At 39.3% G+C, this 19,581-nt stretch overlaps 1 protein-coding gene and 2 non-coding genes across 3 annotated transcripts; 1 reads left to right on the top strand and 2 right to left on the bottom strand.

Moving 5' to 3' along the window:
* Positions 1–4,856: 4,856 nt before the first annotated feature.
* Positions 4,857–4,929, bottom strand: TRNAR-UCG (transfer RNA arginine (anticodon UCG)). Its single transcript has one exon. It is a non-coding gene; the product is annotated as a tRNA-Arg (tRNA).
* A 5,600-nt stretch (positions 4,930–10,529) lies between these two features.
* TRNAM-CAU (transfer RNA methionine (anticodon CAU)) lies at positions 10,530–10,601 on the bottom strand. Its single transcript has one exon. It is a non-coding gene; the product is annotated as a tRNA-Met (tRNA).
* A 619-nt stretch (positions 10,602–11,220) lies between these two features.
* LOC143669230 (histone H4) lies at positions 11,221–11,667 on the top strand. Its single transcript, XM_077143855.1, has one exon. It carries the CDS (start codon positions 11,291–11,293, stop codon positions 11,600–11,602), a length of 312 nt encoding a protein of 103 aa, XP_076999970.1. The 5' UTR covers positions 11,221–11,290; the 3' UTR covers positions 11,603–11,667.
* Positions 11,668–19,581: the final 7,914 nt, after the last annotated feature.

Genomic DNA, 19,581 nt, shown 5'->3' with positions numbered 1-19,581 from the left:
CAGATGCAGCTTCATTCAGCGTTCCAACATAATTACATTACAGTTAGGCAGTATTGTGCTGACCATTTTTTTTTTTTAGACATCATACCATTCTACATATGCAATCAGTAATTCTTTTTTTTTTTTTTTTCTGGTAACATAATTTTATTTCTACTTTTTTTAATTTTTTTAATTTTTTTTATTTTTTTATTAACAGAAAGAAAAAAAAAAGAAATTAACACAACATTTAGAAATCATACCATTCTACATATGCACTCAGTAATTCTTAACATCATCACATAGATGCATGATCATCGTTTCTTAGTACATTTGCATCGGTTTAGAAGAACTAGCAGTATAACAGAAAAAAATATAGAATGTTAATATAGAGAAAAAAAATAAAAGTAATAATAATAAGAACAAAACAAACAAAACAAAACAAAACAAGAACCTATCGCTCGGATGCAGCTTCGTTCAGTATTTTAACATGATTACTTTACAATTAGGTATTATTGTGCTGTCCATTTTTGAGTTTTTGTATCTAGTCCTACTGCACAGTCTGTATTCCATCAGCTCCAATTACCCATTATCTTACCCTGTTTCTAACTCCTGCTGAACTCTGTTACCAATGACATATTCCAAGTTTATTCTCGAGTGTCGATTCACGTCATTGGGACCATACAGTATTTGTCTTTTAGTTTTTGGCTAGACTCACTCAGCATAATGTTCTCTAGGTCCATCCATGTTATTACATGCTTCATAAGTTTATCCTGCCTTAAAGCTGCATAATATTCCATCGTATGTATATACCACAGTTTGTTTAGCCACTCGTCTGTTGATGGACATTTTGGCTGTTTCCATCTCTTTGCAATTGTAAATAACGCTGCTATAAACATTGGTGTGCAAATGTCTGTTTGAGTTTTTGCCCTTAATTCCTTTGAGTAGATTCCCAGCAATGGTATTGCTGGGTCGTATGGCAATTCTATATTCAGCTTTTTGAGGAACCGCCAAACTGTTTTCCACAGTGGTTGCACCATTTGGCATTCCCACCAACAGTGGATAAGTGTGCCTCTTTCACCGCATCCTCTCCAGCACTTGTCATTTTCTGTTTTGTTGATAATGGCCATTCTGGTGGGTGTGAGATGATATCTCATTGTGGTTTTGATTTGCATTTCTCTAATGGCCAGGGACATTGAGCATCTCTTCATGTGTCTTTTGGCCATTTGTATTTCCTCCTCTGAGAGGTGTCTATTCAAGTCTTTTTCCCATTTTGTAATTGGGTTGGCTATCTTTTTGTTGTTGAGTTGAACAATCTCATTATAAATTCTGGATACTAGACCTTTATCTGACATGTCGTTTCCAAATATTGATTCCCATTGTGTAGGCTGTCTTTCTACTTTCTTGATGAAGTTCTTTGATGCACAAAAGTGTTTAATTTTGAGGAGTTCCCATTTATTTATTTCCTTCTTCAGTGCTCTTGCTTTAGGTGTAAGGTCCATAAAACCGCCTCCAATTGTAAGATTCATAAGGTGTTCAACTTTTTAACCCATCTCTCTTTTACTTGTGTTGGTGGTGGGCAAAGGGGATGATCCCATTAACATTAGTGACCTCCATCTCTATGATATCTAGTGTTCTGAAATTTAAGCTTACTGATAATCTCCTGCCAAAGACCAAAAGGGCCACACCTGCAGTTGAACAACATTGGATTTATTAGCTTATTGCAGAAGGAGGCAAAACACCATGGGAGCTATGAGGAACTCAGTAACTTTATGATTGGACATCCTAATAATTTTTTTCTAGGCAGCAAGTGAAACAAAGCAGGACCATAGCTGTAATTGGTAAAGAAGCAGCAGTCACTCATATTAGCCAGGAAGGAGGGGATGTTTGGTCATTTTGTTATTTGGACAATGTTCTTCTTTATCCCTGCTCGGACTGTTCTTTTTTTCTTGCATCATGATGGTTACAGGTGGTTGTGTCTGTTGTTGGTCTTCTGGGAAATTGCTTCCATTCGACAGGAAAACACCCATGGCTTAGTGGGGGTGCCAGGCCAGCTCCTAGCAACATCAAGGCCCAGCTGTTAATGTCAAATCATTATGTAATTTATAAATTTGATACCTTGTTGGATTTAAAATGAAACCAAATAAGGTTTAACATAAAGAGGAAAGAAATAATAATTTCTAAAATTCATAAAGATGCATTGACTCCTAATACGATTAAAATATTGGTCTCAGTTCTTTGCACTTTACTGTATCCAAGGTCTTTGCCTAATAACTTTGCCATTCCTCTGAAAGATGTGGAGTGTACTTCCGGGCCCCTTGACTCTCTGCTAGGGCATGAGAATGACTGTGGTCAATCTGATATTAACAGGTCTGTGTTAAGCTGGACTTTAAACATACCTGCCTGCTTGAGCTTGCCCTCAGGCACCCGGGTCATCTTCATGAGAGGAATTTTCCTTTTGTTGGCTGCGTTCCTTTCTCACCTGGAGCCTTAGAAGGAACATATTTCCCACTATTCAGAGCCTCTCAGTGAAACAGCCAAAGGGTGAAGCTGATTGTACTCACAGTTGAAAGTATAGCCATCTGACTAAGGCTGGCCTGCATTAGTCGACATTCAGCTGGCAAAACAGAGGTTTGAGTAAACAGATGTTTATTGTTTGCGCCTTTAAGATTTCCTGACTGAAATACCAAGTCTTGGCTCCTTCTAAGTCATAGCAAAAATCCTTAGATTTTTGAACCCATCTGTTTTAGTGTCCTAGGTTGCTCAAGCAAATCCCATGCAATGGATCAGCTTAAACAGTGGGAATTTACTTGCTCATGGCTTTGAGGCTAAGAGAAAGTCCAAATCAAGGTGTCATCAAGGCCCTGTTTTCTTCCAGAAATCTGGCATTCTGGGGCTGGGTGCTGGTGGTCCTTGGTCCAGGGATCTTCTGTCACTCCTTATTTTCCACGTTCTGTTGAATTTCAGCTTTTTCCTTCCTGTGGCTTTCTCTCTGAATTTCATTCTGCTTATAAAGGACTCCGTTAATAGGATTAAGACCTATCCTAATCAAAGTAGACCACACCTTAACTGAAGTAACCTCATCAGAAGGTCCTAGTTACAATGGATTCACATCCACAGGAATGGATTAAGTTTAAGAGTATGCTTTTCTGAGGTACATACAGGTTCTAACCATCTCAGTACCCATCGCTCCCAATATGCAATATAATTTACCACTACAATATTATATAATCTACTTATTCATTTTGTTCTTGCTCCCTTCCCCTTCTTCCTGCCATCTACCCCCTTCTGCCATGTTCTTAAGAATATATGTGCTTTGTTTTCTGTGATTCTGGAATCCTAGAATCTGCAATCTAGAATACTAGTGCTTAGACTAGTGCCTGAGAAGGGAGGGGGCTCAGGTAAGTACTCCAGAAACATTTATTAAAGTTATGAACCTCTTCTTCCCCTATCTACTAGGGCCCAACTCCCAGTGTCCACAGCGGGGAATCCTTTTTCTTTATTTCCATTCTTCCAGTCACTGTTTTTCATCCATTTCTAAAGATAACTTGTTAGGTTATCTTTCTTTCCTAAATTCCCTTCTCAAAGCAGAAAGGTTCACACATCTTTCAGGCGGTACTTATGTTTTTATTCTGAAGATTTGGGGACACATCCATATGTTCCAGTGACCAGGATATCTGCAGATTGCCTGGTCTTTTCCAATTTTCTTCTTTGGGCACTTCCCAGCCTTTTATTCTTTATCCTTTTATCCTTTTAGCCAAAGATGATAAAAAAAGTTTCTCTTTTCCTTTTATCATCTTTTGCTGCCTATTTAAATGAAAGGGTATAAAAAAGAATAAAGCGAAAGAATTTGCTGCAAGCATATTTTCAGATCAGAATGTCCACTTTCCTTAAATACCTCCTTGTGGGGCCTCCGCAGAAAGTTTTGTTCATCATCTGGTACAGAGGATTAAATACTTCTCAGAGATGGAGAAGGAAGCTTTTGTGTGCTCTCTGGGCAAAGAGAAAAATGTGGGCAACATAAATACTTCCTTCTCTGAGTATTTCTAAACGATAACTTTATTCACCTTAAAACGTTGTCTGTATTACTATTATTTTTTTAAGGTTGTCTGTATTTTGAGATTATATCCTTTCCCTGGTTTATAAATGGTGAGAGTAAATGGTAGGTTGTTGGTGTGGGGTGGGGTGGGTGGGAACCGGCGTAGCTTTGTACGACATTAAGAAATTGATTTTTGTTTTTCAAGTTCCGAAAACCTCAAAGTCTGGGAACCAACGATCAACTCTAACTTTTCTAAACAACTTGGAATCTACAGATAACTAGGGGAAAGAAGCAGATTGGAGACCTAAAAAGAATTGGGAAAGGAAGACATTTGCCTTGACTTCGCAGAGGCATCGCGGCGGACGGAACCTTTTGACCGGCAGTCAGGTGCAGGAAGGTTGTGCTTCGGCATTACACAACAAAACTTCTTTTATCCTGACTTTAAATTATTATTAAATTATTTAGGCATGCAAAATGTGCTTTTTATATATTTTTGCAAGACTGTCTTCTCTGACTTCCCTTTTACACACAAATACCGTAAACAGTTGGGCTCTTTTAATGACCTTAATATTTCTACTCTGTAATTTTGAAAATTACAAAATTTGAAAGCCCGGCAATTATTGTATGCTCTTTTCAGCCTGAAAACGTGACACTGGTTTTCTCAAGGTCTTCAGGTCTGCAGTTTAAAGGAGAGGAGAGAAGGAGGGAGAGGGAAATGAAGAAAGAAAGAAAGAAGGAAGGAAATAAAGAGAAAGGCCCGGCAATTCCAAATAACAGGTGTGGTTTAGATGCCTAACTCCAAGTGACATGTTGGCAATGTTCAGTGTATTAAAAATACCGCCAACCACGAAGGGATTCGAACCCTCAATCTTCTGATCCGAAGTCAGACGCCTTATCCGTTAGGCCACGTGGTCCTCGCTCCTTAATAGTATTGCTGCTTTCCTTAGAAACTAGAGCGCGCTTTCTGCCGGTCCTGAAGGTTTCCTATGATCCCACAAAGACAACATGACAAAGGCGCCTATGATTTTCGTCACTGGTAAAATGGAAGCTGTACATTATGTGGGTTATTTGAGGCCACGGAGTCAGGCCTTATGAAGGATTGAAACTAACAATTATTTAGATATTGGAGTTATGGTTATTGCATTGAGGCATTAAAAAAATAAATTTACTTAGTTTTTCTTCCCTATGCATGCTCGCCCACATTTACCATTTTCAGACCCTTAGACCCTGGGGTGACAGCCTGTACGGTTGTCAAGGAAACCCCACCTGGAGGCACAGGCAGCGCTGCAGGAGCCTCCTAGCTCATGGCTTTCTGCAGGTCTGTGGCATGACAATTTCCCCTTCCCACGCTCTTCTGGTACTTCCTCTGTTATAATGTGACATCAATGCACTTTTCACAGTTCCTCCCTAATCTGTTTGAAAGGAAAGAGAATGTTTTTTTCTGGATTTCTCAGGAGTTTAGGGAGGTCCAGGGCCACTACTATAGTTAGGGCTCCCATATATTAAGAAATGAAGAAACGTTAAAACAGGATTACATTAAAAAAAAAAAGACTTAAGTTTTACATTTACTAGACATTGTTTTTTCTAACACAGAAATGCGATGCAAGAAAATCATTCTACGGACATGATATTTTCAGGATGTTCTGTAGAATGCCTGGCTCATCCTAATGCAATACAGATTTAAAGTTAGTATACTTTGGATGGCTGCTTTAAAGCAGTGACTCTCTGGGACCTCATGTACCTTGTTTGAAGATAATGTCAGCAGTCTACATAACGGCATTTCCTTAATTGTCTTAAATCTCAGATCCTGGGAGCCTTGGACCTCCTGGCTCATTTGTGATAGGCCTTGGACTTTAAAAATAATAATTTCAAGCTTACGGGTCAGTTGCAAAAATAATATAAACCCTATATAGAGAATTTCATTATTTACCTCCCACCTCCAGATATCTGGGTCCACCAATTTTAACGTAGCTACTTTTGTGCTATTATTCTATCTATCTGTTATCTTCCTCTCTGTCTCTCTTTTAAACGTTTGGGAGCAGGTTGCAAACATCATACTCCTTGAACACGTAATACTTTCATGCACATTTCCTATGAACAGTATATTCACTAATGCAATCATCTCAGGTATAGTTATCAAGTTCAAGAAATTTAACGTTAATATAAAGCTTACATTCTATACATTATGCTAATTTTTCTTATGTCCCAATAATGTCTTTTTGAGTCTTTTCTCCGTTCTTAGATCCTATCCAGAATCATGGATTACACTTAATTGACATTACCTCTTACTTTCTCTTTTTTTTAATTTTGGAAACATACATTCAACATAAATCTTCCCATCCCAACACCTCCCAAGCATATCATCCAGTCCAATTAATCACATTCATAATGTTGCAGTACCTTCCCCACCATCCATCTATTACTACAAGTTTCTTTTCACCCCATACAGAAATCCTACATTCATTTTGTATTAGGCTCCCCATTGCCCTTGCCCCCCACCCTTGGTAACCTCTAATTTCTGATTCTATGAGCTTGTATATTCTCTGATATTTTCTTTGTGGTTACCATGGGGCTTACATCTAACATAACAACCTCATTTGCTTTGATACCACAGTTACTTCAATAGCATATTTACTGTGCTCCTATACCCTTCTGTGCTAGTTTGAAAACTGTATGAACAGGAGAAAAGCCGTATTCCTTAATCCTGGTCAATATTGTTGGGTGGGGTCTTTTTTTATTAAGTTGTTTCCATGGAGATAGGATCCACCCAGTTGTGGGTGGTACCTTTTGATTAGGTGGTTTCCATGGAGATGCATCTCTACCCATTCAAGGTGGGTCAATTTGTGGAGTCCTTTAAGAGGGAACCATTTTGGAAAAAGTTTCAGAGCAGACAGAGCCCACACAGCACAGCCAGAGACTTTTGGAGATGCAGAAGGAAAATGCCCTCAGGGAACCTGGAAGAGAAAGCTAGCAGATGTTGCCATGTGCTTTCTCAGCTGACAGAGGTGTTCTCGATGGCATCAAGCCTTTCTTGAATGAAGGTAACCACTTGGTGCCTTAGTTAGGGCATTTTCACAGCCTTAGAACTGTAAACTTGTAATTCAATAAATTCCCTTTTTGAAAGCCGTTCCATTTCTGGTATTTTACATTCCAGTAATCAATACACCTTCCATCTCCCCTTTACATAGTTCTTGCCACAAACTATATAAATATAAATTATGAGTCCCAGGCCATTGATTTATCATTACATTTTATGATTTTTATGAAGATTTGCCTGGACTTCCATACAGAACAGGGGAGAAGAAGGGGCGCCACACAGGATTAAGAAATGACAGACACAAGAAGTTAGTTAAGTGGGGTCAGGGGACTGAAGCTCATCACTTGTAAGAGCAAGAGCAAGAGCCAGAGCCCTGAATAAACTGACGTCCACGTACTTATTGCGTTTTTACATGGGAACTGCTTTTAGGGAGTATAGTCAAAGCAAGATTTATGTTGAACATCTGTCATGCCTGCAAAGCTACAAAGTTTGGTTCCCAGTTCCTTATCACAGGAGCTGTTCATTTCCTATCAGCATGCTCTTTATTCAGGTCTCTTCAGGCTCTCGGGTCAGTGTCCTTGATTGTTTACACAGATACAAATGTCTCCTTTTCCCTAGAAAGTAGTTTCCTCATTGTCTGGGCACTGTAATGTATATTCTACAGCCTGTGCTCCCTTGCCCCAGCCAGTTTGACCCTCTGCAGGAGAGCTCTATGAGCCTCCTTGTGCACACAGGATGAGTTCTGGATGGGCAAGTCCTTCAGGCACCACCATACAGATTGGGTCAGACATATCATCTTTAATGTGAGGATTATTTAACAAGAAGGATGGCAACATTCAGGTGACAGATGATGGTGGATAACTCAGGGTAGTGTTGGTGAAAGTGGTGAGAAGTGGTTGAATTCTGAATATGTTTTGAAGGATTTGCTGATTGGATTTGGGGTGCGAGAGCAATAGGGAGGTCATACATATATCCAAGATTTTTTGTCTTCACAACAAAGTTTTCCTTTACTGAGATAGGGAAGACTGCAGGAGGAGCATTTTGGGGATGGTGGAGTGGAGGAGGGCTGCTAAGATTAGAAGTGCTATTTGGACAAATCATGCCAAGTAGTGTATTAAACATTGAAGTGGAGGTGACTAGTATGGAGTGATCAGATTACAGGTGAATGTGTATGCACCTCAATCCTCCCCTCTCTGATTAGAAGAGAAATGACTTGCTGGACCACAAACATGAAAACTCCAACATAAAGAACAACAAACAAACAAAAAATAAACAAAAGAAGAAAAAGCATGAAAACTCCAGAGATTTCTTTTTTCTAATAGAAAATATTATTAATAGAAAATATTACTCCTTTGCTCAAAATTGGTCAATGCTTCCTTACTGCCAATAGGAATATAAAAGTGAAATCTGTTTGCATTACATCTGTTGAACTGCCCTTTCCCTTCCTGTCTTGAGACAGCTCCAATTATTTTTCTCTTCAAATCCCCCTTCCCCACAATCTCCCTTCGCCCCACATTGAATTATTTATAGTGTCCTAGAAATCCCTATCATATCTCCTTGTGTTTGTTTCTTCTGTCTAAAATGCCCTATTCTTTTTCTTTTTCTCTTTCTCTTTCACCACCTGGCAAGCTCGTATTCATTTAAATTTTGGCTCAAAACCTGCCACCTTTCCCGATCCATCCCTTCACCCCCACCCCATTCTCATCCCCACAATGACTTAGGCCATTGCTAAGGAGAAGTTAATGCAGCAGATGTGTGCCACTCAGTTCTCATCTATCCCGAGCCATGGTGATGATCCCTAGCCAAAACTCTGAGAACTAAAGAACTGGAATGTTATAGTTACTGGATAATGACGTTATTCTATACACCTGAAGCAGTGGGTCAGGCTGAACAGGTTGTCAGCATGTGTAAAGTAAAAACGAGAATTTAAATTGTGCACCTGGAGTCTGGCTTCAGGGTGGGGCTGGCAAGTTTGAACTCAGTCAGGACAGGTCACAACCTGGAAGGAAACTCCAGTAAATGTGATGCAGAAATCTTTTCGTCCAAATCTGCAGGTGAAATAGGCTTGCTGGAAATTCTAGCAGGAACCAGTGCTTTAGTAGAGTTCAAATTCCTCTTGTGAGCTCAGAAATGTCCAGATCTGGCTTTTAAGACCTCCAACTGATTGGATGAGGAGAGTCTCCAAATTGCTGAAGGCAATCTCTGGTTGACTGTAGATACATCTGCTGATTATAACTGCAAGTCTGATCTTGAAATACCCTCACATTAACAAGCAGGCCAGTGTTTGACTAAAATCCAGGATACCCTAACCAAGCAAGTTGACAGGTGAAATTAACCATCACCGGGTTGCGCCCATGGCTGGTTGCATGGTAGGTATGTATGTAACCAGTTCCCTTTAATAACTTGGGGCACCAAGACTCAAGGAGACTTGCTGGGAGAGTATGTCTCCTACACATCCCCGTAGTTCGCAGCTGGAGAGAAAGATGCACCTCTGCCATCCCCAAATGTGGAGGACGAGAAAACCTACTCTAACCTTTGTCTGTGCATAGCTTTTCCTTATTGTTCCTGCACTGTACTGTTTGCTGTAATAAATCTTAAATGTGAGTATGTCGAGCCATGTGAGTCCTTCCAGTGAATTACCAAACAAGGGGGCGGTTTTGGGGCTTCTGGAGCCAGCCATTGTTTTCCCTTGTACCCCCTGCACTAAGTGTTTAATCATTTTAAATAAATACCTTATTGCGCTGTACATATATACTTGTTTAAAAACATGTCTAGACTGTGGGTTACTTAATTTTTTTTTTCTTTCTCTTCAGCGCCTAGCAAGGTATCTGGTGCATAATAGTCAATAAAGATTAATAAGGAGTCCTTTCTGAGAGAGAAATATAAAATATTCAACATACATGCATTAAAAAATCAGCATAGAAAATATGTTAGAGATGTGAAAGAGGATAGAGGGCTGAGACGCATTTACTCGCAGGTACCGCAGAAGTGGTTTTATCACGGTTACCCAAACTCTGTACTCTTTCTCCAACTGCTACTTACTCCCAAGAGGAAGTCTCTCGTAGTTGCAACGATTCTGGTCAAGGATCGCTTAAACTATCTGGTCACAACTAGCTAACAAGTAGCGCTTTCTGAATTATGTACAGAAGGAAATAAACTCCATACCCCAGCTCCCAACCCGGCACTCAACTTGTTTCACAGCATTTTCCCGGCCTCGTAGGGCAAAGAAAAACTGGCATAACTAGCTGGCAACAATGGCACAGACATTTTGGCAATCAGAAGGAATCTATGCGAGGACATATTAGTTAATACTAATTGTCTATGAGAAGTTCTGCATACCTGAAGAGACTGTAAAAAGCTTCACGTTATTTTGAGGAAATGACGTTAATTCCGCATACAAAAAAGAGTATTTGGTTCCATTAAAAAAATAATGTTATGAAGCTAAGCTACAGGATGTTAGCTGCAAGAAAAGGATCCTAGCAGAGGATGGTTTCGATCCATCGACCTCTGGGTTATGGGCCCAGCACGCTTCCGCTGCGCCACTCTGCTCCCCAGCCAACGTCTTCCTATTAATTTTTTCTCCTCAATGGTGATGCGCTTACCATCTAAAGCCTGCAAGAGCTCTCCTGTTTAATTTCATACTATGGCTAGCATAAATTGCCAGTTCTCTTCGAAATACTTTCACCATGAGAAACAGGAGTAGAAGTAAACACTAATAAACTGGTAAGTTACTGGGTGCAAAGGTGTGGGATAGCTGGATATTTAAATTAGAATTACATATTTTAATGATTAGGTAAGAGCACACAAGTTAGAGCTGGAACCCGGGCCTCCGCGTTGCGTGCAAGGACGCCACCACGGAATCAACAATTACCCACCAAGCTGGACTCTTCGTCACCCGAGGTTGCTACAGTTCTAGCTGGTGTGAGCAATCGTTCCAAGCGGTCCCAAGAGACAAAGGGTTAACTTTTTGTTTAGTCTGTTAAAAGGGGCCGAAGCATCAGATTTGGGGACGCAGAACTCGCAGTTAACGCTTCCGCTGAGAGCACCACGGGAGGGCGGGGCGCCGGATGGCTGCGTCCGTGACGTCACCCAGGCGGGCGAGGGGCGGAGCCAGTGGCCCGGAAGCACGTACCCGCGCGCTTTCAGTTTTCAACAAGGTCCGAAAACTGCAAATATAAGAGAATTATCTTGACGCTTTTATTCATTTCTCGAGAACTGTTTCTTTGAGGTGTTCAGTCATGTCTGGCCGCGGTAAAGGAGGAAAGGGCCTGGGGAAGGGTGGCGCCAAGCGTCACCGCAAAGTGCTGCGGGACAACATCCAAGGTATCACTAAGCCCGCCATCCGGCGTTTGGCTCGGCGTGGCGGCGTGAAGCGTATCTCTGGCCTCATCTACGAGGAGACCCGCGGGGTGCTGAAGGTGTTCCTGGAGAACGTGATTCGCGACGCCGTCACCTACACCGAGCACGCTAAGCGCAAGACGGTCACCGCCATGGATGTGGTGTACGCCCTCAAGCGCCAGGGCCGCACCCTCTACGGCTTCGGCGGCTAAGCTGCTCCTGATCATCAACCTCAATTACACTTTTCAACAAAGGCCCTTTTCAGGGCCGCCCACAATTTCCTGTAAAAGAGCGAGTATCCATATCTTTCTATTGTTAGATGTTTGTAGTCTATATTTGTCTTTACATGGTTTACACAATCTTGTTAGTATGTTTTGTCACTTGGAACTACACCCTGCGAGGTTGAATTCAGCTTTTCCTTGGTGTGTCCTGTTAGAATACTGTCAGTGGGGTTGTGTATGTTGTAGGTGGTGAGGTGCTGGAGCCTTCGTGTTATATATTGGGGAACTGTTTTGGTTCTCGTGCTTAGATGTAGACTATGGTAAGGCTTGATTATTTAAACTGAAGTTGGACTAGATTGCCCAGGTTGGTGGCTTGGCTAGTTACTTACTTTTTCAGGGTTGTAGAACTCAAGATGGCGGGGAAGCGGGAAACAAAGCCCAAGGCCGGGCGCCAGGCAGAGAAGCTTTTGAACAAAGGCAGACGTGAGCCGGCTGCATCTTGTCCCGGCTTGACTCCCGGCGATGGGTGCGCTGCTGGTCTTGCCTATTGTCTGACGTTCGAAGTGCGAAAAAGCAATGGGGGCAAATGTAAACCTCATACACCCGGGGAGCTGACAAGTATTGTTCGGCATAAAGGAGACGTTATTTTTGTTTTTTTACGAAATGTTTAAGCAGAAAAGTAGATATGAATGATAAAAGCAATGTAAAGCATCTACAGTAAATAATTATTGACAAGTAGACAACATTTCTTCTGAAGTACATCTGACATCAGAATATTCCACTCGAAATTAATAACTTTAATAGAGAGCCGCCCACATAATCACCGTAAGTAAACCAAATTCTTAATTATCCAGTCCACATTAAAAAATTCTTCAGTTTGTTCCAAATGTCTTTCTCCTGGTTCAAAAGAAGTTCCAATTTTAAAATGTTCTTAATCTAGACCACCCTGTTCCCCTACCTTTCTCTTTTTTACTTTTATTTGTTATAAATTAGCCAGTTTTATAGAACGACTCTCTTGGATTGGTTTGCTTCCTTCTTTTGTTTAACTCCATTTTATCTGGATCGTTATGTTTAATATCTGTAAATAAATTGAATTTATAGTCAAGAAATTAAGAATTAACACATAATTAGAATTACTGAATCATCGTATAGATGCCTTTTGCTTACTTTCTAGTATATTGTAGAATAGCCAAAAGGAAATACTTGATATTACTGAAACCCACTGAACTATAAACTAAATGCCTTACTCTTTGATAATGATTGTTTAACTGTATAACCTTTGCCTTGTGATTGTAAAAACCTGTTGACTGGCCCTGCTTTTAACTCTTATCCTGTTTTACAACTTTAGAATCTTATTTACAACTACAGTCTTAAGTCCCTTAACGTTTATTAATGAAGGAACTCTGAGTCAGCTGAGAAATAACCCACCCTAATTTCTAAACTATCTTACTAGGTCTAATCAAAGCCTGATAGCTCAGTAGCTTAAACTTTAACCTCTAAGTGACCTATACCTCATGATAAGTCTAAAAATCACACCCATCATTAGATTAAGGCCACCATTTTCTTACATAAATTCTGTGATTAAGCATGGAATCAGTCTGTGCAAATCATCTCTAATTTAGACATCTTGAGCCATTATACTCATTATTCTAAAACCTGCCCAATATTTTTTGAGCTGCCATTGCACCATCCCCTTTTTTTTTTTACAAGATTGATTTATTAACCATGATACATGTCACCTAAGGCCTTTTCAGTTCCTGCCTATAAAAGATACTATAAAACTATCGGAGTTACTGCACTGTGGGGAGACAGATTTTAGGCTGATAGGTCACCTGTTCTCCTTGCTTTATGTAGCAATAAACTTTCTCCTTTTGAAACCTGGGAGTCATAGATTGGATGTTATGGGCATCAGAGGACCCTGTGATTGATCTGTATCAATATATGTATTCCCATCATCAGGATAATCCAAGACATCGAAATATATCCTTTTTTCTTTTAGATAGATTTAAAGCTGTAGAATATCCCTTTCCTACGACTGAATTTACTGACCCAATGAAATATAGACAACATAGAAATATATGGCATCTTTTTGAAGAAGGGCAAATATGAAGGGAGTATTTTGGATTCTTTAAATCAGTTAGCTATTGCCAATTAAAGGCATTGCTGATGCCACAGGCGACACAGGTTAGTGTAACACTGGTCTAAATAATCCATATTTTATTTCTGGAGAAGAGTTTGCATAGTCAATCATCTAGTGAGAACTTAGTGAGTAAATTCTCTGCAAAAGCTACATGGGCCAAGTTGTCATCCAATAAGCACATAAACATATGAAATACATGATAATGATGTTGACCAAAGCAGTGAGTACTCTGCCTGTTCCTGAGACGCTGGAGTTTCAAAGAGAGTTTACTGCTAAGCACCAAGCAGGAGACTGGATGACCTCTGGTCTAAAAATCTGTCTCCCTGAACTACAGCAACTCTAATAGTTTCATAGTATCAAAAGATGATCATACTTGGGCGATGTGATGGTGGCTCAGTGGCAGAATTTTCGCCTGCCTTGCCAGAGACCTGGATTTAATTCCCAGTGCCTGCCCATGAAAAAAAGAAAAAAAAGATGGTCTAGATAATGTAAGGGGGTGATCCATATATTGAGCATGTACAGATTGATTACATCCTTAGCAAGATAGTTTAGGAATTGGGAAGTTCTGGGCTGGCTCCAGTTCCTTCATTAATAAACATTAGGGGCTGTTCTTTGTGATCACAAGACTCTAAAGTTTAAAATAGCATTAGGGGGTGCAAATGGGGGCCAGTCACAAGGTTTTGCAATTACAAGATAAAGGCTATATAGTTATACAATCATTACAAAAGCTCAAGGCAGCTGGGCCATAGTTCAGTAATTTTAGGTATTTCCTTTCAGCTATTTTAATATACTAGAAAGTAAAAAAGAAATGTATCTATATAATGATTCAATAATCATAATCATTTGCTAAATCTTAAATTCTTGGTCACAACTCCTCCCTCTCGGTTGTCCATTCTCTCAATCTCGAGGGATATCTGGGTGACAACCATTCTAACGTCTATATTCTGAAAAGGGTGTCAACATTATGGGGTAGAGGAATTAAAGTGGTTATTGTTCTTGCAGAGACTCGTACCTCTGGGTTTCAAGGCTTAACTGGCGTAGGAACAATCTGGAGGCTTTAAGCCTCTAAAAAATAAGTTGAAACTTTATAAGAGTCTTAAGTAGAGCCTAGGGTATTATTTAGGGTTTTCAAGAACACTGTTGCTTAGGGCTTGGCATACTGTGGCAGTTTCCAATATCTGGCTGAAACTTGCATAGGAGTAAACCTCCAGAATAACCTCTGGACTCTACTTGAAATCTCTTGGTCTCTGAAACTTTATTTCCCTTCTTTTGGTCATTGTCAATTTTTAGGAATTTTATACAATCTCTAAATATATGAATAACGTATCATCCATACACATTTAACTGAAAGAAGCTTAGAAAGTCCTTTTTAATTTTGATAATACTTCCCAAACATTTCCTATGTAATATATTAAACTATTTTTAGTGCTTCACTTTTACAAAGTGAAAGAACAAATGTTTTCAATATTTTGAAATAAAAAGATATCCTTTAGGGTTTGATTTTGGGGAGGGCAAAATGCCAGAAATTATTAGGTTTGACTTAGTTCCTTTAAAAGAAGACTTGTCTTCTAAAATAAAGTATGATAAGATCAACATAAATAGTAACAAAGATATTATTCTGTATGACATAAAATCTTTGTCTCTAGACAGAATATCAGATGGTTGAGAAAAGGTTTTTATAACTCTTCATTAGCAGCAGACCAACACTCTGCATTACATTAACAGGGAGAAAACTAAACTCCAGTTTTATACGAGTACACAGTTCATCACAAAAGCTCTTTAAAAAATATTATAAACTAAGTAGAATAAAATTATATTTGTTTGGTTCAAAAAGTTTCTTTGTTTTCATATAAACTACTATTATGAACAATCTCAAAAGCATTTTGACTATCAAGCCCTGGAAAATATGTTACAATTGTTTAATTTGCCCTGAGCATAAATTCAGGAAACTTTTTTCTGTAATTCTCAAGGACATTTTCCTTTATTTGCTGAAATTGGGTAATTAGATCTTATTTAATTACTCCATCCCATGGCTATTTATGTTTTAATATGATTTTTTTGCAGTTACTGTTGCAAAGTTATCATTAGAAAAAAAAATTTTTAATTAGGGAATTCTCTCAGAACAATCATGGCCTATCCCACAGCATTTCTTCTGTATCTAGCATTTCTAATCTCTAGGCCCAGTAGCCAGAATTCTAAACCAAACCTGAACTTCCCTCATTTTTCAGCACCCAGATCTTCCTCCAATAACTGCTTTTGCTGGTTCATTCATATTTGGCCGAGTCAAGAGTCACTGAGGGTAGGGACAGATAAGATGCAAAGAATGAAGCCTGGCCTGTTGAGTTTCGTTTTAAAAGTTTTAAATGAGGGCAGAGGGGGATAAGACCCATAAAGTAGCCTTAGTATTGATGCATATTCTTATGCTCAAGACCCATAAAGTAGCCTTAGTATTGATGCATATTCTTCTACTCTTCTTTTAATTGTTTCCAATTACTAGATCTATTTGCTTGAAGCTGTGACCTGACAACTGGAAATGTCTTTGCCATTTCTGAGACAGCCCTGTGCTGCCTTAGGGAAGGGGAAAAGTTTCTTTGCAATGTCCAGGTTTGTTTATAGTAATTACAAATGCTAATACCTTGAGCCCTGGTGCTTAGAGGTTTTATTTTTTTCTTTTTGAGACTCCAGGAGTACTAATTTATCTTTAAGCAATTTGAATAGAGCACTTAAAGAATTTTTTGTTAATTTCCTTATTACCATATGAAAATATACATGACTAAATAGAAAGACAAAAATAGAAAGTTAGACACACAAAAAAACAAGCACAGTAAGATGCTTTTGAGAGAGAAAAATAAAGGGTTGAATATCATTTCATCCCATTTCTGCTTTGTTTTGCAGAACAATGAGTCAAACCCCAACTGGCACAACCTCTCCCTGGTTTGCTTCTGATGGGGTAATTTTTTTTTTCAATGCAGTTTTATTGAGATATATTTACACATCATACAAACCATCGAAATATATAATCACTGGCTCACAGTATCATCACATAGTTGTGCATTCAATCCTGTGATCAATTTTAGAACATTTTCATTACTCCAGAAAAGAAATAAAAATAAAAAGTAAAACCCAAATCCTCCCATACCCTTATTCCCCCATATTATTGACCCATAGTATTATTTCATTATTAATGAAAGAGTATTAAAATATTAGTTAACTATAGTCCATAGTTTGCAATAGGTACATTTTCCCCATTTATCATTCCATTATTAACTCCTTGTAATAGTTTCATACATTGGTTCTAGTTCATGAAAGAACTTTTTTATAGCTGTACAGTAATCACAGACATTGTCCACCACAAGATTCACTGTTATACATTCCCATGTTTTAATCTTCAACTCTTCTTCTGGGGACATACATGATGCTAAACTTCCCCTTTCCACCACCCTCACACCATTCAGCACTGTTAGTTATTCTCACAATAATGTGCTGCTATCACCTCTGTCCCTTTCCAAACGTTTAAGTGTACCCTACTTAAACATTCTGCACAGATTAAACATGCGTTCCCCATTCTTTAGCCTCATTCTGTATCCTGGTAATCTATATTCTATATTTTACATCTATGAGTTTACATATTATAATTAGTTCATATCAGTGAGATCATAAAATATTTGTCCTTTTGTGTTTGACTTATTTCGCTTAATATAATGTCCTCAACGTTTGTCTATTTTGTCGCATGCTTTAGGACTTCATTCCTTCTTACTGCCCTCATGTGTATATACCACTTTGCTTTTCCATTCATCTGTTGATGGATACTTGGGTTGTTTCCATCTTTTGGCAATTGTGAATAATGCCACTATGAACATTGATGTGGAAATGTCTGTTTTGCGCCCCTATGTTCAGATCTTGCGGATATATTCTGAGTAGCGGGATTGCCGGGTCATAAGGCAACTCTCTAATGAGCTTCCTTCCATACTCCACAGCAGGTGTAATGATGGAATAATTTTATTTGTCTTCTTTACTTTGTATGTCTTGTAAACTAGAAGTGATTTCCATAGACTTGGTTGAGTCAGGTTAATATTTTTGTCAGGAGCAGATTATAATTGCCATCAAGGGCACATAATGGCTGATCAAAATTTGGTATACTAAAATAAATTACTGGGTTAAGGCAATACTTCCACTGAAAAATCTGATTTTTCCTTCTTGTGACCAGCAAGTAATCTATAGGGGGTGTATTTTGAAATAGGGTGAATCAAAGTAGGGAAAGTGAATATGGTGTGGAAAAGGAGGTAATATTCTAGATGGCCTGGTCCTGGAAGGCTTTATTGATAAAGTGATGGGAAAAAAAAACATTAAGAGAGTAAAGGGGTATTCCAGATAGAAAGAAGACCAAGTACAAAAGGCTCAAGTTAGCAGGGAGGTATAGTGGCTGGGCAGAGTGAGGAGAGGAGGAGGGTGGAGGAAAAGGAGGTGAAGTGTGAGAAGCAAGTGGAGGGGGAGGGTGGTAGTTCCTGGAGGGTATTGTAAACCAAGTTAACTATTTGTTTTTGCTCTGTGTGAAATAGGAGCCACTGTAGGGTTTAGCTCGAGGACTGAGCTGACATAGTTTTACATGATCTATCTGGATGCCTGGTGGAGAACAAACTGTGATGGGGCCAGGATGGGAACAGGGAGCCAGTTAGGTTACCACAATAATTCAGTTAGGAGTGACAATGATTTGGACCAGTGCATTAGTGGGGGAGGCTGTGAAAAAGTGGTTGGACTCTCTACGTATTTGGAAGGTAGGATTAATAGGATTTTCTGAATGTACAATATGAGAGAAACAGAGGAATCATGAATGATTCCAATGGTTTTAGATGCAGCAGCTGGAAAGATGGAGATGCCAGTTGCTGAAATGGGGAAGACTGTTGTCTTAGTTTCTTGCTGCTAAAATAATACCATGTAATAGTTGGCTTAAACAGTGGGAATTATTAGTGAGGCTAGAAGTCCAAAATTGAGGCCTCAGCCCAGGTGATGCTTTCTCCCTGAAGACTGTGGCATTTTGGGGCTGGCTGCCAGCGATCTAGGTCCTTGCCTTTTCCATCACATGGCAATGCACATGGCTGAAATGTCTTCTCTTAGATATTTAACACAAATCTCAAACGCTGTGTATCCAAAATTAAGATCCATTGACTACCAGCTTCTTGCTTCTTGTGGCTTCTTCTCTTTCTGTGTCCAATTTCCTTTCCCTATAAAGACTTTATCCATATTGGATTAAGGCCTGCCCTCATTCTCATTCAATTTAGGTACACCTTAACATCTTCAAAGGTCCTATTTACAAATGGCTTCACATGCACAGAGTCACGGGTTGAGGCCTGAATATGCCTTTTATGGGGGACATGATTCAATCCCCAACAACTATGGAAGGAGCAAGTTTTAGGGAGAATTTACAGGCTCAATTTTAGACATGTAGAGTTTGAAATTCATGTTAATTATCTAAGAGGAAGATATGAAATAGACAGTGCATATAATAGTCTGGAATTTAAGGGAGAGGTCTGAGCTGGAAACATAACTGGGAGTTGTTAGAGTATAATTGCCATGAGAGTGAAAAAGCCCCAAGATCTGATGAGTTGTTAGGTAAGAGGGTTGACCAGGAAGAAAAGCAATTCAGGGACTGAGTCCTAAGCTAGAAAAATAAGGAATGTTTGTTCTGTATTCATGCATGTGGATTCATCATTTATAGTGTTAATGTGCTTTCTCCTCTAATTCACTGAACAAAGCAGAATAAATTTTATCCTTAGTTTGCAGCCATGGAAAGGTGCCCTCAGTAATGATGCATGTGAAACAATTGGAATTC

The sequence above is a fragment of the Tamandua tetradactyla genome, chromosome 25 (genome assembly GCF_023851605.1).
Source record: "Tamandua tetradactyla isolate mTamTet1 chromosome 25, mTamTet1.pri, whole genome shotgun sequence".
NCBI classification, from domain to species: domain Eukaryota; kingdom Metazoa; phylum Chordata; class Mammalia; order Pilosa; family Myrmecophagidae; genus Tamandua; species Tamandua tetradactyla.
The sequence above is the reverse complement of the archived record's forward strand: the minus strand, read 5'-3'. Positions and strand labels throughout refer to the sequence as shown.

Bases quoted from the DNA above. Each gene is read 5' to 3' on its own strand.
- LOC143669230 (XM_077143855.1), top strand. From the start codon at position 11,291: ATGTCTGGCCGCGGTAAAGGAGGAAAGGGCCTGGGGAAGGGTGGCGCC.